Here is a 24,473-nt window from a genome sequence, read left to right as displayed (position 1 = left end):
TGGATGATTCTTCCAAGATTCTTCCCACGTTACAGTAAAATATTTTACCAGTGGTGCATAAGCATAAACTAAACTGTGCCTACTTGAGCGAAACACCAAACAAAGCCGGCTGAAAACCCTGAGGAAGGCGAGATAAAGTCCACCGTTTCCATAGAAACAGCAATTGCAGTGATGAAATCAGTGGTTTGTGTCCTGAGCACCTTTTCTTTCACACCTTTAGTGACTGGTATGTAGACAGATGTGAGCAGGACAAGGAGACGGCATCTGACAGCTGACAAGCTCCGGCTCAAACAAAGCCTTCGAGGAAACAAGGAGCTGCATGAGCTGAAACAAAGCATTCCTGTGATGGGGCTACGAGTTCAACCAGTAGCGTCTCAGTAAACACGTCTTCAAACACACCAAATACTTTACATGTATTCTAATTTCTTACAAGAGAATAAAAGGTTTGTCTTGGCAAGATTACAATAAATATTGGAGCGGGTTAAGGCTAATTTCAACGACATGCCACTCACGCCACTCTACTTGCCTTTGATAACAATAGTAGTCTGACCATCATATTTAAATATAGATTTGGAGTTGGAGTTAGTGATGCATAATACAACCCTCATGACATCGTTTTCCAAACACATCAATCATCATCAGCAACAAGGAGAGGAAAACATACACTTTCTTGACCAAACATCATGTTTTTCCCTCGACCATTTCTTGCTTACTAGATGAACAAAATAACAGCTGCTGTCACAGTTAGCCTTTCAACAATAGCAGCTGACTTTGCTTTTCAAATGGCTCACATACATTTTCTATGACCAGTCAATAAGCGACAATGTCTTTACGTCAGTATTTAATAGTAACTTAAAGACAGTTTCAGAAAAACATAGCACTTAATATTTCTTTGCCGTAAAAAAAAAAAAAAGAATAGAAATGGCATGTGAAGTATTAAATAAAGATGTGCCCATAAAAAAAAAAAAAACAATTAGGACCAAATCTAGGAATTAAAACATCAACCTTAGGGTTGGTGATGGTGTGTCAATTCAAACGCATTTTAAAATGAACAACATAAAGTGACAAAGTGCTAAAAAAAAAAAAAATAATAATAATAATGATTGCTTTGTGTATACGTTAAGGATACAAATAAAACTGCAGACTATTTGGAGAACTTTAGCATAGCTAGTAGGGGTGTTGAAAAAAAATCGATTCTGCAATATATCGCGATATTACGTCACACGATTCTCAGATCGATTCAAAATGCGTCCATATTGTTTTTTTTTTTATTTATTTAAAAAAAATTATATATATATATATATATATATATATATATATATATATATATATATATATATATATATATATATATATATATATATTTTATATATATTTTTTTTTTTTTAAATTTATTTATTTATTTTTTTGCCTGGGCATGTTGCCCAGCTTGTGTTTTTTCAAAAAAGTCTAAAAATAAAGTACTAACCTTCTGCATTTATTTGTTGTTCTAGGCATATACCTCAGTTAAGTTCAAGTCATGTTGCACTAAAGTCAAAGTTGGCTTAAAAGCCACAGGCAGATTGTTATTTTTTTATTTTAAGTAGTTGGCACATGGCATGTTAAAGCCAATGTTATGTGTAAAATATGTCAATAAAATATATTTCAAACATACTGTTCTCATGAAGGTGTACACATTTACAGATTAGTTGTTTCTTAAGTCATATATATTAAAAAAAAAATAAAAAATATATATATATATATATATATATATAAAAATTACAATAATTGCCTTATACTTATACCTTAACATCGGGATATATCGTATTGTGACCTATGTATCGGGATACGAATCGTATCGCCAGATGCCAGGCAATACACACCTCTGATAGCTAGGAACTCCAATTTTAAGCGATCGTTGAAAATGGATGAAAAAAAAAACACTGAATCCATGTTCTGAAATGGAAAAATCAATCTGACACGAAAAAAGCAATCCGACTCATTTTTTTCTTCTTCTTCATCTTTCCATTTAAAATTTGGCCCCAACGTGACATGGAAATGACTCACATGCATGTTTCAAGACAATATCAGGCATTTACACACTATTTTTCACTGAAAACAGATGACTAAATTTCCAGAAAGTGAGAAAAACAGTGTCCAATTCTGCTAATAATCCCGTTCAAAATCTCACTCCACACGTTAGAGTGAGACTTATGATTACGATAACATGTGACTGCAAATTAATGAAGAGCCTTTTTAAAGTGTGTTTTTAATATGTTGATTGACTGCATTCAAATCTGAAAAAGGCTCAGGTACAAAGACAGGTTCGGGCTGATGGTGTATGAGCTGAACCTGTGGTCATGTGACCTGTTGACCTGCCTTTAAACTCTAATCACATATCTGAGCAAAATTTTGTGCAACACAAAAGAGTGATTTGCTAGTTGGTGATAATTAAATGTTTTCACAAATACAATGTTTCAGGACCATATCAGGCATTTCTATGAGTTTTTTTTTTCCTGTTCAAAGGCTGACTGACTGTGTAGCAGTGTGGCTAACGGACATTTTAAGATCTTGCAATGTAACTGCGTGATTTCACGATTTTCAGTTTTGTAAATTCTTTGAAGCATATGAAATGTTAAGTTAATAACTTATGTTATTAAGTTAATAACTTATGTTATTAAGTTAATAACTTATGTTATTAATTCCCCACGACACTGAAATTGGACAAAGCGGGTCTGAAAATAGATAAATGTTGTTCATTTTACAATCAATGACTAAATTAACTCTAATTAGCATGTTTAGTACAATTTCGGGAAGTTTATAGCCAGTAAAGACATCTAAAATGGGAAAGATGACAGAACGGAAATGAAACGGAGAAGTATAAATTGAAGTGGCCATAACGCCCAAATGGGAACACCTGGAAACAAAATTGGGGAAATTTTGAAACTGAAAAGTCAAAGCCCAACATATCCATGCAGCTTACATGATCAATTGCAATGAAATCTAAAGCTGTCATGAGTCAGATTACTTTTTTCATTGTTAGGGTGAAACAGCCCCTGGTTCAAGCAGATACCTTTTGTTATCTCACAACAATGAAAAACTCTCTTCTGAACAGATAAAGCAACAGTCCTGAAATAAAACCTTGTTACCAACTGCGACTGTGCCTCTTAATCACTATTGTTCTCCACAAGAGTGTTGCTCATAAATGAGCTTTATTGTCAGTCTCAAGATGGTGCTTTCAACTGCAGACATATGAACTAAAAAAAAAAAAGAGAGATAGTGATACCTTTACAAAACACGCTTGTGTTCTGACAAGCAAGCACACACAGATACAGAAGAATGCAGCAGGACAGGACAACAAAAGCTGGAGGGCTAGAATTCCCAATGTATGCACTCACGGCGCAGCATTTCTGAGCATTTCCTGCTCACACAGCTATAGGTAGGCAGGACTGGGCCCTGGTGAGCAATTTAACTGACATCTATTTGTCTTCTTTGACACTGGAGCACCAGCATGTCTTCCTACATGTGCTACAATTTATGACTGTGAAAAAAAACCAATTTAGGACACTTTAGATGAAATCACTTTCTTGGAAATCAGTTAGGCAAAACATGCCCAAATTGATTAAAAATAATGGCTTTCATAGCAAAACAAAGATGTGTAAAAATGTCGTTCCTATGCCGACGTGAAAAAACACAAATAAATTTGCTATATCTTTTTATTTAACCACATAACTCAAAAAAAATCTCAGGGTTTCAGAAGCTCCAACTTGCTTAATTATTTACATAAAAGTTTTTAAACAACAACACAAAGTATAATTGATTTAACATTTTCAAAGGTGAATAAAAACAGAGATGCTCTTAGAGACTAAATCCAATCAGAATTAATTCAATCAAATCAGTGGCAAATTCTGAGGTTAGTGTGAAAGGAAGGAACTGTGAGACATGGTCTTAAATGAGCTAATCAGATGTAATCTCTGTGGGGGTTGTGTTCGACATAGGCCTTTGTGGATGCCCCATGGTGATAGGAGGATAATACTGCTTAATAAATGTAAATAAAAGCCTTTCTAGTCAACTACACCTTTCACTGACTAAGCAAATGAAAACTTTTTGCAAGTAAAATTACTGGAATTGTACTAACACTTAAAATAATTCTAAAGACCAAATTAAGACTGAAGCAAAACATTTTTTTAAGATGAGAAAAACGCTGACCTAATAAAAACTATTAGTTCAAATTTGCACTGGATAAAAACATCATAAGAAGAATGATGGGGGGGGGGGGGGGGGGGGTCTGTAGGGTTTGTAAATGTCTGCCCTGACCGTAGATACTCACACTTATTTGGTTTTGATCATACAAACCCAAACAGAAGTGACTCAAAATAAATCGTAACACTAAAAAAGACAATCTTTAATGGAGGTCCAATACAGTCAAAATAAATGAATTAAATTCTACCTTTGGATCTGTTCAAAATCACATTATAACATGCTATTTATTTCTATAAGAGAGTGGACTAAGAGGGCTTAGCTAAAAGATACAACTTATAAATGATGAATCAGGTGATAGGGAAACTAAATGAGCCTTACAAGCAAAGATCTGACTGGACTGGGATTCTGCTTTGTTACTGAGTAACAAAGCAGAATCACTATAAAATTGGATATTTCAATTATTTCACTAAAATGAGTGGCAGACAAACTCAAATATTCTAAAATAAATATAGCAGCTATCAATAATTCTTGAACAAACGCACTGGTAGTTGTAGTGATAGTTATTGTTATGTATAAGAATGGACAACTTGAATGAACCCACTATAGCACGTTGCCACAATATACAAAATAATGGGCCACATACCAGTGTCATGACACAGTTCTAAGAAGGATGACTAACTGGTATGCTGAATGACCACTTACCAGATATTGAACCACATCAATGTAGACTAGCTCCACTTCCTAACACTAACCCTGTAAAAGCAAGCATACTATGTGTGATTTTTAGTCCATTTTGACTCGTGCGTCTATTTTTGGGATCGGGCCGAGTCGCGGCTAAATCTTGTGTTGTGCATTGTGTATTATACATGAGGTCACGAGAAGCGATTAATACATCACGACCAGCTCCCAATCGTATGGTCGCTCCTCGTGAGAGTATCGCACTGCTGAAGCAGTGCCATGGACCGAAGTACAATTGACTGCCCACGTCTGTCCAGTCAGTTCTTGGTTCATCGTCATGCCGCCTTTTCTTTTTTAAAGCTATTTGAGATTTGTGAGCGTCTATCCACTTCCAGGTTCTTCTTCTTCTGTTTTAATGACAACGCTTTAGAGTGGTTCTTCTTCTAATTTGTACGTTGCATTTCCAGAAACAAGACTTCGACGTGTCGCATAAAGATGTACACGCACAGTGTGAGCAGTCAGATCATGTCAGAGTGTTGATCCGCACAGTGTGAGAACATAAATCGTGAGCTGCGCACATTCAGACTCTATAATTGAGTCGCACAGTTTGAGCTGGAGCTGAGTACAATTGAAAAAACAGCACAGTATCTGCCTGCCTTAAGTGTGTTAACGTGGCGTATTTGTCACTATAGCTGAAGTCAACATCCAATGTGAACATTTTCAAATCCATTATCTCTCCTTTTCCCTACTGCTTATGACTGAGAGATGTTTAAATATGTATAAATATATTGTTGATTTCCAACTCAGTTTAATGTTATTGTTGATTTTTAAACACTTTAAAATGTGCTCTACAAACTAATTTGCCTTTGCCTGTATATAATAGCAAACAGTAATTGGACAACTACATAAGCTGACATTTTTTGATACTGAAAAACAACTAATAAGACATCAAAATATGAATTAAATAACGAGAATTTAAGGATTTTTTTCTTTTCATAAACTTTAAAAATGCATGAATCAAATGTATTGTTGTTGCGGGTAGTATTTACTTATTTTGTTTTATTTGTAGCCTACATGGCTAATGACATGATATGCATCAACATAAATATTGCAGATAAATACACTGCCCGAAAGAGAGAGGGATGAAGTAGTACTTAATTATTAGTATGAATTAGTATCTACTGCTAATATTTATTAAGTGGGTTGTAATTTAATCTTTTGAAATATTAACATTTACAACTGTTAAACCTAATCAAGTCCACTTAGAGAAAAATTTCACGACAGTGTATTTTAACGGACCGGATCTATAGCCCTGTGTGACGTCAATTTTGATTTCCTGCGTACATTTACTAAACAACTACTTTGACAGGTATAAGAGGATGATATTAATACAAAAAGTACACTCAAAACCTAACTGCAATGCAGTGTAAAACTAAAAAGTCTGCATTATGTAAACTCGACTTGACTCTAAAGGGTGCGCACAAAAATGTTGAGGTCTCGTGAGCTTCCGACAGCTAAGCGACGTAATGTTAAAGTAAGTCACATTTAACAAGTTTCCTCTCATAGTAGGAATCCACTCAAACATGTATGACAACGAATAACAATTCACACATAATAAACTATGGAATAAACCACTTATGTGTGTAGCATTTGCCGGAAACTGGCTAACCAACGCGCTAACCCCCGTGATGTTTGCTAAGTTAGCATTAGCCTGTTAGCTCGGACTCACCCTCCTCTGACAGGCCGAGTCCGCCGTGACAATCACAACAGTTTGGGAGAATCCTGGCGTACTCTTACTTTCATATCCGGTGCGACAGCTTGATGCGGCCAGTCTCTTTAACTCTTCAACGCTGTCAGGCGGTTATAACAGACGCGTTGGTGAATAACAACACATTGAAAATCCACACCCTTGAAAGTATCCGGAGTGCGAGAGCAGTCAGAGAGATCCCACTCCCAGGCAGGTCCAAAGATGGCTGCCGAGCGCTGCACCGCCGCCTCCCTTCGTGAAAAAAACACCCTGGGATACACGTGAGCGAAGTTCAGACACTTCCACAAACACATACGGACAGAGTCAGTGGTGTAGCTACAGACGTAGTGAGTTTAGCCCTGTGTTAAACGGGTGCGGCAGTAGTTTAGCTTAAGTTGAGGCTAATTGTGGCTGATTGACTCTCTCTCAGCGACACGCTGCATACAGCTGCGGAGCTCCGCCCAGCTGCTGCTGTTGCTGCTCTGGCTGCTGCTGTTGCTGCTCTGGCTGCTGCTGTAGCTTTCTGTAGTTCATCATCTACTACTGCTTACTAGCGGTGTGCATTGCCATGAATCTCACCATACGATTCACGATTTGCATGTCAAATACAATATATTCTGATATCTAAACATATTCTAAATCCTAAATGTAAAATAAAAAGGGGCAACACAGTTAATTCACAAAACAGGATATATTGAACACACTATCTTATTTTTCATGCAGTCAAAATTATTAAAATTGAAATGATCTTGTACAGTATTCCACAGCACAAATACTGTATATAAAACAAATAGAAATGGTCTGCCTTTAAAAATACAAAAGTTGTTCAGATGTAAAGAGGGAAGGAAATTTCAAAAATATAAAAGAGTTGTCCCGATCTGATATTGATATCGGATATAAGTCCGATATCAGCCAGAAAACGAATATCGGCTTTTATCGGCCTGCATTTAAAATCTCCGATATAAGCGCTCCCATAAGTTTTTTGTTGTTTTTGTCCCCGCCCTCAGTTGTTCCCACCACATACTGACAGTAAAAAATAACTGAAGTGAACTTGAATTGTTGACTATTGTTCTCTGTTTGAGTAACATCATTTGGTCAAGCCTTTTCTAACATTGCACAAAAAAGCATGATTCGTGCTGATATCGTATCAGATCAATATCGATATTGGCCAATACTCAAGGCTGCAATATCGGTATTGTATCAGAAGTGAAAAAGTTGTATTGGGACATCCCTAGTGTATCTATTTATGTTATTTACAATTTTGATGTTAATATATATAATGTCATTAGCCATGTAGTCTACAAATAGAAAAATGTATGTACACATGCCCCTCAAGCTTTTTCTGTTTGTATAAAATTTTTGCAATATCAATAATTACACATTTTACCTTTACAAGTACAAAATTATATGAAATTAAAATGGTTTTATATATATATATATATATATTTTTTTAACATGCAAGTACAAAGTAAATGGTAACTAAATGTAAGTCAAGAACCAATATAAAAAACAAGCGGTATTTTTATGGAACTGTCAAATTACATTTTTCAAAAAAGTTTAACTTTCGCTTCGACAACAGATTCTGAATCTGTAAGTTCTTAAAAAAAAGTAACCACAGACATCTATCAACGTGCCCAGTATTTTTATGAAAATAAAGTTCAATCAACTTCTAAGCTAAAATTTGAGGAGTGAGGTAGTTTCACAATATCTGATGTGGTTAACTGACACATGTTAGCGCAATTAAATGTGTTTCTTTAAAAAAAAAACATGATTTAAAAAATTGACTTGGACATTTTGTTGATCGATGCAATAATCGCACGGTGAAATAATGCGATATATCGCCACATCTTTTTTTTTTTTTCTTACACCCTTACTGCTCACCATTCCTTCTGTCTGTCCATACCGCCTCTTCTGGCTGCTGACATCTACTGACATTTTGCTGCTGTTATTGTTTCTGTCACTTTTGATGCTACATCTTTTTTTGGTGGCAAGAAACAGCTAGGAGGTGAATATAAAGAACAATAAACAAAACATTTTTCCAACAGTGCAGACTAAGTGCAAATGATGAGGATTTTAAACCTGAATAATTTAAACAAAACATAGACCAACTGTATATGTACACAATGATATGAATATTGAGTTAATGAAGAGTTGTGATTAGATTACACTCACTGCCTGTGGCGTTTGTATTGCAAAAATACTGTACTCCACAATTACATAGTGTCTTTTATTTTGAAGGAATACAACACCACACTTGACGTGCCCCATCCCGTGACGTCATCAGAGTCCGGAAGTAAATGACTTTACTGCACATGGTGAAAATGGCTTCGGACACGGTGAAGCAACAAGGCCACAGATCTGGCATTTACAAACAGAAAAATAAAGAGCATAAACATGGCAAGCACCGAACAAAAGGTGAAATTGAAAGAGAACATAAAGGTGAGTTTTTACGAGCTGTCAAAGGCTGTGCTAAACGCCATGATTCGTTTTTGCAGTCGGCTGTGTTCTCTGCACGTGGAGTCTGGTGATTGCTGAAGATGTTATAGTGTTATTTTTAGGCTGTGATGAATGTCGGACTAATTTGGTTGTAGTTTGATTAACGCTGAAGTCGTGCTTTCAGTGTATACTTCGCAATCATAATGTTGATGCTATTTTAATAGATGAACAGTTTATATAATCAAGGGGGTACTTGTGTTTATATCTTAACAGCGGTCAAGAAATCACTATATAAATCAGGCCATGAACCACTGATAAGAACCCAAGCCCCCATACTAAAAAGAAGAAGAGGATGACAATTATTTCTGACAATACTGACATTCAAAGCGATGGGGTTGGATTTCAGACTATTCAGGCTAAAGCAAATTTATTTGTGTACAGTGCATTTCAAACATAAAGCAAAAACAGTGTGCAGTAACAAATCCACTGAATATACTTGACACACATTTTAAAAGAGCTTCAAATGCCGTTCTTCTAATGAGTTGCTGTGATAATACAGCTAATGTGATTGACTTGACTTGTCAAAATTCTGATGATCCCAAATATATATATATATATATATATATATATATATATATATATATATATATATAGTTTGGACTTTGGAGTACCAAAATAAATAGTTTAATCCCTCAGATTTGGCCTTTGAAGATTTTGCAATTCACATCAGTGCATTTCAAGATCGGTCACAGTTTGTGGAAGTACAAATAAATAAACCAATGAAGAAGAAAAAAACAAGGCAGTGGCTATCAGTACGTAATATATGTAAATAGACTTGCAGTCTATCCGTAGGCAGCGCCCCTCATTGGCCAGTTTAGGTCACGTGATAAGTGCACCACGCGACTTAAAGTTCAGTCAGTTTTATTTTAGCTCATATTTCTAACCCTTTTATTTTATCCGTAACCCCGGAAATGCCCTAAAATGTAATTTTTTTTCATAGATGTATATTTAAAGGTGGAATTTGCCGTGTTAAATATGTTAAAATGAAAAAAAAAAAACATATATGTCGAGTGTGGGATTCGAAATCACGGCAGCGGAAGGAAGATTCCTTGAGTCAGGCGCCTTAGACCACTCGGCCATCTTGACATGGAGAAAAAAAAACACAGGCACATTATGCTTATGTAGAAAAGGTCCGGCAACGTCATCTTTTGTACGAATAGACTGCCGGTATATAGATACGTATTACGTACTAGGTGACACTTCTAAAAAATAACGGAGTGGCTATCCGTACGTAGCTGTACCGACATACCAATAGTTTATTCTCAGTTGCACTGTGCTGTTTTTATCAATACTTTCCTTTTTCATCCCATTAGACTCTGACTTTGTATCAGACGATGCTGCTAAATATTTGCTAATTTAGCTAATCCCACATTTAACCAGTAATCCATAATTCCATATACAGAATTTTTGAATCTCTTGTTTTATTTTTCCTTATTATTAATAGTTATTTTATGTTATTGATATTGAACGACTTTTCTTTCTTTCTTTTTTTTTTTTTTTTTTAAAAAGTGACGTTATTACTTTTATTATATTTGCTTCCTTATTCAAATTAAAGTTTTTGATTGGATTTAATTTTGTGCACATTTTAAGTATATATTCTTGTTGCACAGACTACTCTAAACATCTGTTAGTTTTTTTAGGCTACTTGAATTGAAGTTTGGTTATAACTATAGTTAACTGTGATACTAACGTTGAACTGTGACAGGCAGGGTGTCGGTGATAACTCTCACCAAAAAACAAAGGAAGGAGCTGAACAAGATGGACAGAAGGCACAAAGCAAACCAAATACGCAGAAACAAGAAAGACATGGTAAAATACGTTTTATACAAACCATAGAAAGATCTGCCTTTTTCAGACTTTTGAAGAGTTAATTTTCCCTTTTGTTTTTTTAGGTCCTGACGGAGAAGCGACGTCTTGGCAGCAGGGATTCTGCCCCTCATTTGGTGGTTGTGATGTCTTTGCACAATAGTGTTGATGCTGGCGCTGTCACCAAACTGCTCCGTAGAGACGGTGCTGGAGGTGTTGTACATCAGGAGCAGTGCGTCAGTGGGATTGCAGACAGTTTTGGTCTGATTGTGCCTCGGTTCAAACAAAGATTCATCTTTCTCAGTCACAGTACAGGTAAGGAGAGCAAAATAACTCATTCAAACCATCCTGGAAAACAACAATGTGTTCTCATTGTTTCAAATAGCACTGTTGAAGGTTGTTGTTTTAGCTAATGCAAGCATTTATTTTAGTCTGCCTTTCCATTGCGTCTTGTGAAAGAATCTTATACAGCATTTATTTTATTTTTTTAAGCTAACATGCACTCCCTGCTGGATCTGGCTAAGGTTGCAGATAGCCTTGTGTTCCTGCTGGATCCTGATGAAGGTTGGGACAGTTATGGAGATTATTGTCTTTCCTGTCTCTTTGCTCAAGGGCTTCCCAGCTATGGTAGGTACATACTTGAATTCAATGTTTGACAACAGGGCTGGGGTATATAAGCCAAAAATCATATCTTAACGTTATTTCTTAAAATAGCAATAATGCCATACATCTGTCTACTCAATAGTGACACTAACGGAGGCACTTTAATAAAAAAACAGCTGCACGATATCAACATGTGAATACAAGATAAGATTAGGAATCAACCTAAATGGATTTGAGCTATATTGTCTTATTTCATATATGACATATTGGTAAATCTTTATACATTGCATGCTCAGACCTACTTGACTGACAACACTGATGTATGTAGTTTGTTGTTGATAACGTCTCTAAAGTCTGTTTCTGTCTTTTAAATTTTACTCAGCCCTCGTGTGTCAGGGCGTGTCTGATCTTCCAATGAAGAAAAGGGTGGAGTCTAAAAAAGCTTTGTTGAAGCTCACTGAGGTCCGATTCCCCGATGCCCGTGTTTTTCCACTGGACTCGGATCAAGATGGCACCATGCTCCTCAGACACCTGGGCAGTCAGAGGCAGAGGAAACTTGGATTCCGCTCCAGACGCTCTCACCTTTTAGCCCAGCAGGTCACTTTTACACCCAACAGTCTCACTGAGGGGGCCGGGGACGGACCTACAGGTCTCGGAACACTCTGTGTCTCAGGGTACGTTCGTGGCCGTCCTTTAAGAGTGGACAAACTGGTGCACATCAGTGGACATGGAGACTTTCAGCTAAGTCAGGTTGCTGCACCTGCTGATCCTTTACCTCTCAACCTGTCGGTCAAATCAGCAAAACCTGGCAAAGGAGGAGATGTAGTCATGCAGGTAAGGATTTATTGTCTCTAATTAAGTTGACCTAGGACACGTGTGTTAAATTCTAGGCCCGGGGGGCAAATCCGGCTCTTTTGAGCATTTAATTCGGTTCACAGGAGAAAGTAAAAAATGACAGAAAAAAACATGTATCATTGTGTAAATTACAAAATAATTCACTTGTTGATATCTCAGCCCCTTGAAATACACATGGATACAAATTTACAAATTCCCCACTCTTATATCACATAAGAGCAGTATTTTTTTAATCTCCAATTGATTAAGAAAAAAAATTCAAAATCCTGCAATTTTCTTCAAATTATTCTGCTAAATTATATATTGTTCATAATATCAAGGGAATATAAGTACATTTAAGGTCACTTAATGCTTGGATATTGTAGGACTCTGATATACTTATAGATGTAATTTATACCTGGAAGTGCAAATTAAGCACATTAATGTTGAAATTGCTCTTTTTCTAGCCTAAAATATGTGGCCCACTTGAGATTAGGCTGGTCTGTATTTGGCCCCTGAACTAAAATGAGTTTGACACCCCTGACCTAGAACATCTATAAAGTGCAAGACAAAGTGTTTGAATGAGTTCACTTCATTCTTTTGCCCCTACACCAGTTTTAGTTGAAGTTTACCTGTGAACTTCTTAGTACTGTGTACAGAACTGTTGCTACAGATTGTACATACTTCTTCTCTGGCCTCATAATAAGATGTGTATTATTTCATTTGTTTTTTTAAGATTTGTATTACGAAAAAAAACATTTTTTTTTAGTTTTTACCAAAACTTTACTGACACATTTATATCCTAAAGGAAGGAAGAGATGACGAGGCTCCAGCACGAGTGCTCATGAAAGCAGATCTAAATACCAGAGAAACTCTGCAAGCCGAGGCCGATGTGGACCCCATGGATGGAGAACAGACATGGCCAACAGAGACAGAACTGCTGGAAGCTGAAGGTTAGGAGAGAAAGAGTCCGACCCACCAGAGCTGTGGACAACGGCTCCTTCGTCACAATCGATAGAATTTTGTTGCTCACAACAAAGGTGTTTAATGTACAGTTCAATAGCCTGCTCACATTGCATCAGATACGTTCTTGTGTAGAATTGTATCTGCATAGGCAAATCTTTTGAATTTATATGTAAAACAGCCAGTCAATGAAAGAGGATATCAAAGAATTCATCTCATCATTTTAATGTTTTAAAACAGACAAGAAGTCGTGAGAGGTCGTGATGTGTTCACTAAATCACGACTGAAGATGATCACATTATCAGTAGTTTTTCAGCTTCACCACTAAGTGTCGCCAAAAGCATCAATAGCTAGAGAAACAAGCTTATGCCAGCTTTTCACTCACATTTCACTTCTAATACGTCCAGACTTTGCTGTGTAAAGATTAACACTGAATCTGGGCACCTATCAAAAAACTTTCAGGGATGTGATTTTTCTGTTATGAAAAGGAAATATAAAGTTGAAGCATAGCAAAACAAATTGAAATGTATTTTTTTTAGCTTGAAACATTTTTTATAAAGAAGGAGCCTTAAGATATCAAGAAACAATGATAAGATTAGTAAGTTGTACTGTGTTGTTGATGCTCTGATTACATGTTTAAAACGTTGCTGAAGACATCCATCCATCCATCCATCTTCTCCCGCTTAGCCATTTCCGGGTCGCGGGGGCAGCATCCTCAGTAGGGAGGCCCAGACTTCCCTCTCCCCGGCCACTCTCTCCAGCTCTTCCGGGGGGACCCCGAGACGTTCCCAGGCCAGCCGAGAGACATAGTCTCTCCAGCGTGTCCTGGGTCTTCCCCGGCGCCTCCTTCCGGAGTGACGTGCCCTGAACGCCTTCAGGGGGCATCCTAATTAGGTGCCCGAGCCACCTCGTCTGGCTCTTCTCGATGCGGAGGAGCAGCGACTACTTTGAGCCCCTCCCGAATGACTGAGCTTCTCACCCTATCTCTAAGGGAGAGCCCAGCCACCCTACGGAGGAAACTCATTTCGGCCGCTTGTACCCGTGATCTTGTTTTTTCGGTCATGACCCAAAGTTCATGACCATAGGTGAGGGTTGGAACGTAGACCGACCTGTAAATCGAGAGCTTCGCTTTTTGGCTCAGCTCCCTTTTTACAATGACGGACTGGTGCAGACTCCGCATCACTGCAGACGCCGCACCAATCCGCCTGTCGATCTCTCGCTCCATCCTTCCCTCACTCGTGAACAAGACCCTGAGGTACTTGAACTCCTCCACCTGGGGCAGAACCTCATCTCCAACCCGGAGAAGGCACTCCACCTTTTTCCGGTCGAGAACCATGGACTCGGATTTGGAGGTGCTGATTCTCATTCCGGCCGCTTCACACTCGGCTGCGAACCGATCCAGTGAGAGTTGAAGGTCACGGTATGTTGGAGCCAACAGGACCACATCATCTGCAAAAAGCAGTGATGCAATACTGAGGCCCCCGAACCGGACCCCCTCAACGCCCTGACTGCGCCTAGAAATTCTGTCCATAAAAGTTATGAACAGAATCGGTGACAAAGGGCAGCCCTGTCGGAGTCCAACCCTCACCGGAAACGATTTCGACTTGCTGCCGGCAATGCGGACCAGACTCTGACTCCGGTCATACAGGGAATGAACAGCTCCTATCAGGAGTTTCGATGCCCCATACTCCCGGAGGACCCCCCACAGGAATCCCCGAGGGACACGGTCAAATGCCTTTTCCAGGTCCACAAAGCACATGTGGACTGGTTGGGCAAATTCCCATGACCCCTCAAGAACCCTGCTGAGGGTGTAGAGCTGGTCCACAGTTCCACGGCCAGGACGAAAACCACATTGCTCCTCCTGAATCCGAGGTTCAACTATCCGGCAGACCCTCCTCTCCAGTACCCCTGAATAGACCTTACCGGGGAGGCTGAGGAGTGTGATCCCTCTATAATTGGAACACACCCTCCGGTCCCCCTTCTTAAAAAGGGGGACCTTCTTAAAAAGGGGGACCACCACCCCGGTCTGCCAATCCAGAGGCACTGCCCCCGATGTCCACGCGATGTTGCAGAGTCGTGTCAGCCATGACAGCCCCACAACATCCAAGGCCTTGAGGAACTCCGGGCGGATCTCATCCACCTCCACGCCACCGAGGAGCTTTTTAACCACCTCGGCAACCTCAGCCCCAGAGATAGGAGAGCCCACTCTCGGTACCCTGGGCCCTGCTTCCTGATTGGAAGGCGTGTCGGTGGGAGTGAGGAGGTCTTCGAAGTATTCCCCCCACCGATCCACAACGTCTCGAGTCGAGGTCAGCAGCGCACCATCCGCACCATACATAGTGTTGATGGTGCACTGCTTCTCCCTCCTGAGACGCCGGATAGTGGTCCAGAATCTCTTCGAAGCCGTCCGGAAGTCGTTCTCCATGGCCTCACCAAACTCCTCCCATGTCCGGGCTTTTGCCTCGGCGACCGCCGTGGCTGCACTCCGCTTGGCCCGTCGGTACCTGTCTGCTGCCTCCGGAGTCCCACAGGCCAAAAAGGCCCGGTAGGACTCCTTCTTCAGCTTGACGGCATCCCTCACCCCCGGTGTCCACCAACGGGTTCGGGTATTGCTGCCACGACAGGCACCGACTACCTTGTTTTAGATAAAACTATGCTGTGATATAAGATAAAGAGAAGGGAAAAAATGCATTTTCACTGCTGCGAACATCATTTTCAAAAACTATTTAGGAAAAATGAACACAATTTGTATTTTTTCTTTCCATAGTTTACACCATAGGTACAGGAAACGTTTAATGGTTCCTTACATACTGGGTAAAAGCACATTGTCTTCATATCCCTGTGGTCAATCACGCTACGTAACCACTGTTTATGTACATATCATCCATCCTGTCCTTGGAGAGGAAGGCAAGGCAAGGCAAGGCAAATTTATTTGTATAGCGGATTTCATACACAAGGCAACTCAATGTGCTTTACATGATGAAACATTCAATTGTTTAAAATCAATAAGAACATTTAAAATCATCAGTAAAATCAATTAAAATCATCAGTAAAATCAATTAAAATCATCAGTAAAATCAATTAAAATCATCAGTAAAATCAATTAAAATCATCAGTAAAATCATCATGACATCAACAACATGACTAAAAATCTCTCTCTCAATCATTTGCAGTAGAGAAAAAAAGTGCCTTTAACTTTGATTTAAAAATGTTCACATTGGATGGTGACTTCAGCTCTGCTGGCAGTTTGTTCCACTTCTTTGCAGCATAACAACTAAAAGCAGCATCACCATGTTTACTGTGAGCTCTGGGCTCCACTATCTGACCTGTGTCCATAGATCTGAGAGACCTGCTGGGTTCATACCTGACTAACATGTCACTGATGTATTCTGGACCAAACCCATTCACAGATTTATACACCAGCAGCAGAACTTTAAAGTCTATTCTGAGGCTGACTGGGAGCCAGTGTAAAGACTTTAAAACTGGAGTAATGTATTCTGACCTCTTTGTTCTGGTTAAGACCCGAGCTGCAGCGTTCTGAACCAGCTGTAGCTGTTTGATGCTCTTTTGGGGGATTCCTGTCAGAAGACCATTACAATAGTCCAGTCTGCTGGATATAAAAGCATGGACCAGTTTCTCCTGATCTTTCTGAGCCATTAAACCTTTCACTCTGGAGATGTTCTTTAGGTGGTAGAAGCTGTTTTTGTGATAGGAAGGGGGAAAAAAAGTTTTTTTTTCCAAATAAGGAAACCAATAAATTTGTATTGATGATTTTTTTTTTTTTAATGTTTCAAATTTGAACCTCCTACAAAGTTTAAAATCCTATTTGTTTACGTTCCAGAAGCTCGTCAGCACAAACGTGTGATGAAAGTTCCTAAAGGAACCTCAGATTACCAGGCCTCGTGGATCGTTGATGATGATGAGGAGGAAAACAGTGAAATTGATGAAGACAGCAGTGATGATGATGAAGATGACATGATGGATGAAGCAATGGAAAGAGATGAGGAAGAAAACTCTCAGGTACACTTAAAAAACACAACACTAAAAGCTATTTGCTGTTGGTTTCTGGATCAATAGCAAAGGTTAAAGGAGAAAGCATTGAGGCTCATGGAACGCAGGAGACTGTGACGATTATACCGGGAATGAACCCAGTATTTTTGTTTCTGTCTACCAAAACGTTTACTCCTAAAATGTGGCAAATCCTAATTTGGGTTGGGATTTAAATACATTTTTAATTACAATTACGTCTTCAAATATACATGTTCAATTACAACTCAATTATGATTACGTTGACTGTCATTTTTTCCAATTACAATTAAAATTATTAATTTCCCCTGAAAGTCAGTTAAATGTATGTTCTCAATTACAATAATCACAATTACTGAGCCTTTAATAAATAACCGCATAAAACTTAACCTTCCCTCTTGTGTTAGCTTTCTGTTAGCATCTCTTATGATAATGGGTCGGTGTTTACCAAGTCAGCTGTAAAATACACAAAAAAATATTATCTATCTTCCTGTTTTTGTTTTTTCATCTCTTGGTTTCCTTGTTAGACTTGCTTTTCAATGAAAATATTGTTATTAATAATTTTGATGTTGGTGTCTGAACAATTTTTTGTGTTAAAATAGCCCTCGATTTCAATTTGTTTTAAAAAAAAAATCCTCACGAGAACTGTCTGGTAAACTTGATATGAAACATATTTTAATAAATTGCTAACTATGTATGTGTAAGCCATAGAACTGTAACATGGTTTCCCAATTTTGTGATTAATTAAATAATAATTGACAGTTTTTTTAGTATTTCCATGACAATTCCAATTACAAAGTCAATTATCTGAACTCAATTACAAATCAATAACAAAAGATTAGACAGAAACAGATTTTTCCAATTACGATTACAATTCAATCAATCAATCAATCTTTATTTGTATAGCGCCAAATCATAACCAATGGTATCTCAAGGCACTTTACAGTAGAGCAGTCTTAAGGACGGACTCTTCATTTTATGGATACACACATATGCATATATACGTATATACACATACATATGTATCCCACACCCAACATGAATTCATCATCCGTCATAATTGTAACTAATTATCAAATTGCGCAATTATAATACACCCCAATCCTTATAAACATTTCTAAAGTTTAACATTGTTGAATAAGAAGTATTAACATATTTATTACGTTGGTAACTAAACTAAAACTAAACTAAAAGGTTCATGTGAATTTGTGACTGACAGTTATAATAATTTGCGCGTCATGCTGTCCAAGTTGAACACATGCTCCTACACAGATCCTGTTGTCATAGTAACGGCACGGCCAAAGTCAGAAGGTATAATCGAATTCCCGGTGATGATGAGCCTTGATGTGGCACTGGTTCCTGTGTTGACGCGGGGTATACGTGACCTGCCGTCGGTCCACCTCTCCGCTGAGAGACTGTGCTTGTTGTCTCAGTGTCTGTGTCTGTGCCTGAAGTGCCAGGCTGTTCGCTGCAACAATAGTGTTTAGAGCAGCAGTTCCCGAGAGAAGCCTCCTGCTTTCCTGTCCCCCGAGCAGAACTTCCCGTCTGGAAGAACGAAAGGGGTCGACCATTTATTTATGTACAAGATGTTGTGGAAACTCCTTTTTTTTTTTTTTTTCCTCAAGGGGCTGGATTTGATCTGCAGCTGTTATTAGCCTGCATTTGATGTGAGGGTTTGCTCACAAGGATATGTGCTGAAGAGAGGGTCACAGCAGGAGGAGGGCTACTTCAAATACTAATAATTATAACTCCTGCTGTGAGGATGTTACAAAGTCTGAGACTCAACTCCATGCTGAGAGCTTTCCGCTCAGGACTTCTCATGATGTCTCGCTGGAATCAAATGAACCACATCCTTCTACAAACTAGGTTTAACAGTGTTACTAAAAAGGTACTAACATTTAAAGTGTACAAAACCAGGAATCTGCCCTCGCTCACGAGAATTCACTAAACACTGCGTTTAAGTTGTTTGTTCATCACAGATCGATTTTAACCTTCATTTAACCAAGAAAGTGTTTTCCACTGCAGGAGACATTGTCACTGCACAATGAAGTGCGCTGAAACCTGGGCATGTTGACCAGCTTGTGTGTTTTCAATCAAATCTAAAAAGAAAACACTAACTTTCTGCATTCATTTGTTGTTTTATGCATATACTTCAGTTAAATAGCACTAAAGTCAAAGTTGGTTTAAAAGCCACAGGCAGATTGTATGTTATTTTAAACTGTTGGCACATGGCATGTTAAAGCCAATGTTTTGAGTGTAAATTATGCCGATAAAATATATTTCATACATAATGTTCTCGTGAAGGTGTACACATTTACAGATTAGTTGTTTAAGTCATATATTTAAAAAAAAAAAAAAAAATCGCCTTATACTTTAATATCAGGATATATTGTATCGTATCGTGACCTATGTATCTGGATATGAATGTGCGCGTGTTGTTCACCTTTTGCAGGCAGTTCACGCAGATTGCCTTATAAGAGCTTATGGTGTTCAACGGAAGTTAGTGGTCACAAGGACAAAATGCCATTTTGGAGGTGTTGGTAGAAAAAGCAAATAAACATATTTTGAAAATGAAAGGTTAAACATAAAAAAGCTAGAGTTCAGTCTTGGAATTTTTTATGTTCGAATTCAGTAAATTTAAAACTAGGGCTGGACAATATGGTCCAAAACAAATCTCTATATTTTTTTTTTGAAAAAGCGATATACGATAGAAATCTTGATTATTTTAATTCAAATGTAGTCTTACCAGATAGACAATTCAAGGTTAAAATTTCTGATACAAAATGCCACACAGGCTCATTTATTAACAAACAGTTGCACAATATGTTCCATCTTGCAAATTTTTCCATCATTTGGAGCCAGAGTCTGCACAGTAGGGTCCTGCAGGAGTAGCCCTGGTAACACACCCCGCCCATTTAGCGTACTGCCCAATCATCGGCTGAATTTTTTGTCAGAATTCAGAAAATGGAAATCAAACTTTTCTAAATAAATCATATATATCAGTGATTCTCAACTGGTGTGTCGGGACCCAAAGGTGGGTCGCGGCCCTGTACTGGGTGGGTCGCGGACAGCTGGTCAAAATAAATAAATACTTAATGTTTCTCATGTTGGGTTGGACTTGTCTTTTATTTTGACATGTCTGTTGTGAAATGCTTGTTGCACAGGGAAATATATAGATTTATGTTTAAAAAAAGATTATATGGATTAATAAGATAAAATTCGGTTGGTTGAATTCTTCAAAAACAAAAAAAAGTGAGTCGCGATTTAATGACGGTGGCAAAATTGGGTCGCAGGGTGAGACCAGTTGAGAACCACTGGTATATACAATGTTAGAAAAAAAACATTGATAGAAAAGTTGATCCTTCTTGTAATAAGCTGAAATACATGAATGCGCAAACCATTTTGTGTGGCTCATAATATGCTAACAGTCATTTAATGTTTTCATAACCACACCTTCATTCGCCTGTCAGCTCATTGTTGTGATGCCTTCATAGAGGTTTGCACTTGTTTTCTCTCTGCTCAGGGTTCTGCTTCGTGCTGCGCCTCAGAGGCTGAAGATGATGATGAGGAAGAGGAGATTTGCTCCACAGAGCGAGTCGGAGCAGATCAGCGATACGATGAGCACATGGATGAAGCTGCAGAGAAGGAAGGTTTAAAGCTGTACCGTGAGGCTCGTTCCCATGAGATCTTTCCTGATGAGGTGGACACACCGCTGGACACTCCAGCCAAAATCAGGTCAGACATCAGGTTTTTGTCTGCAGTGCATCCTGGCTGGTGATGTTTACCTTGTTTCTTTGCTCCCAGGTTCCAGCGCTTCAGGGGTCTGAAGAGTTTCCGTTCGTCCCCCTGGGACCCGATGGAAAACCTGCCTCTCGATTATTCGCGGATCTTCCAGTTTCAGAGCTTTGAGCGCACGCGGCGGCGAATCCTGGCGGAGGCAGCTGCTGAGGAGGATGGAGCACTGGTAGAAACTTCATCTTTACATCGCTGTTAGAACTTTGGTTGTGTATTTTCTCACTGCGGCTCCTGTCTTAGGACGGTTGGTATGTTACATTACACGTCATCGATGTACCGTTCTCTGTGATGGAGACTGTCCAGTCTGGAAATCCTCTCGTGTTAGTGTCTCTTCTGCCTCACGAACAGAAGGTACAGTAATTTGTGAGGCTGTGTATTTATATATTCCTTGTTTTCTACTGGTTTCTGACGGAACTCTTTCCACTCACAGATGTCGGTGATGCACCTGTTGGTGCGCAGACACCCTAGCAACAAAGAGCCAATTAAGGCTAAAGAAGAGCTCATCTTCCACTGTGGTTTTCGGAGGTTTCGGGCTTCTCCCATCTTTTCCCAGCACACATCAGGTGAATATTCATTTGATTCAAGTGAACAATGTTCTCCACAAACATGTTGGTCTCCTACAAAACTCATTTACACCCCAAAGTGTTGCATTACGCTTATTCCGTGTTTCATAAATATGTTGTCTGCTCATACAACACTGCCCGAGCACATATAGATTATTTTTGTATTTTGTTTTGTATAGAACCGTTTAAAAAATGTGTGTTGTATAATCTTTCATGTTGCTTTTTCACAAAGTCAATTCCAACCACATTTATTCTTAAACCAAGCAATAAATGCATTCATTAACTTAATGAAAATTATATTTCTTGGTAGGAAAACGGGCAATTAAAGTGTCGCACAGAAAACCAAAGCTTGCACCCAATCTCCATCCAAACATAAAGAATGAAATGAAAAAGCATTGGTAGTAAATGTAGAATATTTCATTTCCATCTATAGTAAAGAAAATTAATTTTCTGACATTTATATCAAAGAAAAATAACAGAAGTATAAGTTAATTGACATAAAAAATAATTTTGCACATTTAGAATTGTGTATTTTTACATTCATTATGCAAAGACACACAAGTCATCGCCTTAAAAAGCATGACATGAACCTCTATCGCACACAATCACCACAGTTTACAACACATTGTCATCACAGTTTTTAAGCTAATTAGGTATTCCTGAATATTAGAAAAATCTCATATTCTTTTTGAGTTTTACAAATAGAAAATTGATATCTTGCCAAAAGATAAAAAATAAAATCATGATTTCTTTCCCCAAACAGTTATTTTTTCTTGGCTTAGCCCTGTTTCTCTTAAACAATCTTGATGATAAATTGAATTGAATCATTCTTAACTAAATTCTAAGAGAAATTGATGTTTCAATGTCGTACACATTGGAGGAAAGTGTCGCCCATACTATATACTATTTTTTGTTACTATTCAGCTGAGTGGCTGATTTGCATATTTAGGTTCATGAGCTAAATGTATGGACTCAGTATGTTCCTGACCCCTGAATGATGATTGTGTGCAGCTGACAAACACAAGATGGAGCGCTTCCTTCAACCAGATTCCCCGGCCGTGGTGTCACTTTACGCTCCCATTACCTTCCCTCCCACAGGGGTTCTGCTCTTCAAACAAAGGAGCGACGGTAGGATAAAAAGTCATGTTTATTCATCAACAGAAGCCCTGACTCCCTTCTTGCTATACTTTCTGTCTCGATTATGTTCTTAACTAGGATTGACCGATAGCGTGTTGTTAAGCAATCGATAATCAACATTTAGAATGAGGCTGAATGATTAATTGTATATCATAAAACGCGATTTTCTAATTGCAAAGGCTGCATGTTTTTTTGGGTTTTTTCCTTGTCTCGTTTTGTGCTGTCCTGTTAAATTCAGAAAGTGTTTAAGAAGTGCAGTCCACATGTTTACATGTTTCATGAAACGTGACGTTAGATATGTTGAAGAGGTCTAAAATTTAGATTTTATATTTTTTTAAAGTTTAAATAACTCTGAAATTGTTTATTATGAAACAGATTGATTTATTACTTGTGTTCATTGAAAAATACATGACAAGAGGCCTTTGAAAAGAGAATATCATATTCAATTGCAATATTGAGGAAAAAAATCACACATTATTTTTCCAAAATTGTTCAGCCCTAATTTACAATCACTCTTAATTTACTGTAAATTACATTTTGGTGTCGAAAGTTCGGTTAACACACCTGGGATTTGATTGAATACAGTATACTGTTTGTTTTTGTACACTGATCTATGATAGAAAAAAGACCTTAAACTGTTGTAGAATAAACCATGACACAATTGGTTAAAAATATGCAAGCGATTTGTTTTGATTATATAAAAACAAAGGGTAGAGATCTCTTGAAGTTGACTGAAACAAATGGATAAAATGCAGATTATTGGTTGGTCCCTATTCTTACTTCTACCTTGTTTTATTTCATTTCTGATTTTGCCCATTCCATCTTTGCAGGCATCCAGGATCTGGTGGCCACAGGCAGCTTGCTCAGCTGTGACCCTCAGCGTGTTGTGCTGAAGAGGATCGTACTGAGTGGGCACCCATTCAAAATCAATAGACGATCTGCTGTGGTCCGTTACATGTTCTTCAACAGGGGTGAGATCATGTTAATACGTCCTTAGGTGCAATCACTACAGAATCTTTACACGTTGTAAACACGTTTGTTTGTGTCGGCAGGTGACATAATGTGGTTCAAACCAGTGGAGCTGCGAACAAAGTGGGGTCGAAGAGGTCACATCAAGGAGGCTTTAGGTGAGAAATGGGACAGTTTAGTTCTCAATGACTGTGGAAGTTGAATAAACTTTGTTACATCCTCTGTTCACCTTTTTCACCATCTTTGACTTTGCATGGCTGGCATGCACAAATACACTGAATGTAACACAAAATAAGTACTTTGTTCTACTTAGTTGTGTTTTTCAGTGTTTAAAAATAATAAGGGAGGAAAAAAAACTTTCTCCAACATATTTGCAAATACATCTTAATTTGTGAGGTGTTTAAATAATTTGTCATCTTTCCTTTTTCTTTCAGGAACACACGGTCACATGAAGTGTGTATTTGACAATCAGCTCCGCTCCCAGGACACCGTGCTGATGAATCTGTATAAGCGAGTGTACCCCCGCTGGACGTTTGACCCCTACGTCCCCCTGGGTTTACCATGGGTGAAGAGAGAGTTCTCTGTGGACTTAGAGGACTTGGACATGGAATAATGGGAGTGAAGTGGTTCATCTCATGATCGCATGAGTGTATAATAAAACGTTTAGATCCTAA

The 24,473-nt window shown here is 38.4% G+C and overlaps 2 protein-coding genes across 6 annotated transcripts in view; one reads left to right on the top strand and one right to left on the bottom strand.

The window, feature by feature from the left end:
- The window catches only part of taok1a (TAO kinase 1a), a 20,079-nt gene extending 13,285 nt beyond the window's left edge, over positions 1-6,794 (bottom strand). For 2 of the 3 annotated variants that reach the window (XM_028465568.1, XM_028465571.1), the window contains exon 1: positions 6,658-6,794. The gene's annotated coding sequence lies outside the window, so the exon portion shown is untranslated. Of the gene's footprint in view, positions 1-6,589 lie in introns of all 3 variants that reach the window. The other variant, XM_028465569.1, reaches the window with a different exon arrangement.
- tsr1 (TSR1 ribosome maturation factor) lies at positions 6,184-24,473 on the top strand. 3 transcript variants are annotated; one of them, XM_028465574.1, is made up of 16 exons: positions 6,184-6,229; positions 8,846-9,046; positions 10,809-10,912; positions 10,996-11,224; positions 11,402-11,536; positions 11,895-12,346; positions 13,155-13,299; positions 17,151-17,329; positions 20,859-21,070; positions 21,140-21,299; positions 21,371-21,481; positions 21,561-21,693; positions 22,705-22,821; positions 23,661-23,801; positions 23,883-23,957; positions 24,234-24,473. In XM_028465574.1, the coding sequence occupies exons 2-16, from the start codon at positions 8,905-8,907 to the stop codon at positions 24,410-24,412; spliced, it is 2,514 nt and encodes an 837-aa protein (XP_028321375.1). In that variant the 5' UTR covers positions 6,184-6,229; positions 8,846-8,904; the 3' UTR covers positions 24,413-24,473. The 3 variants fall into 3 exon arrangements, with proteins under 3 accessions (XP_028321375.1, XP_028321373.1, XP_028321374.1); XM_028465572.1 differs by lacking the exon at positions 6,184-6,229 and adding an exon at positions 6,249-6,394; XM_028465573.1 differs by lacking the exon at positions 6,184-6,229 and adding an exon at positions 6,751-6,888.

The sequence above is a fragment of the Gouania willdenowi genome, chromosome 13, assembly GCF_900634775.1.
Source record: "Gouania willdenowi chromosome 13, fGouWil2.1, whole genome shotgun sequence".
Taxonomy (NCBI): domain Eukaryota; kingdom Metazoa; phylum Chordata; class Actinopteri; order Blenniiformes; family Gobiesocidae; genus Gouania; species Gouania willdenowi.
The sequence above is the reverse complement of the archived record's forward strand: the minus strand, read 5'-3'. Positions and strand labels throughout refer to the sequence as shown.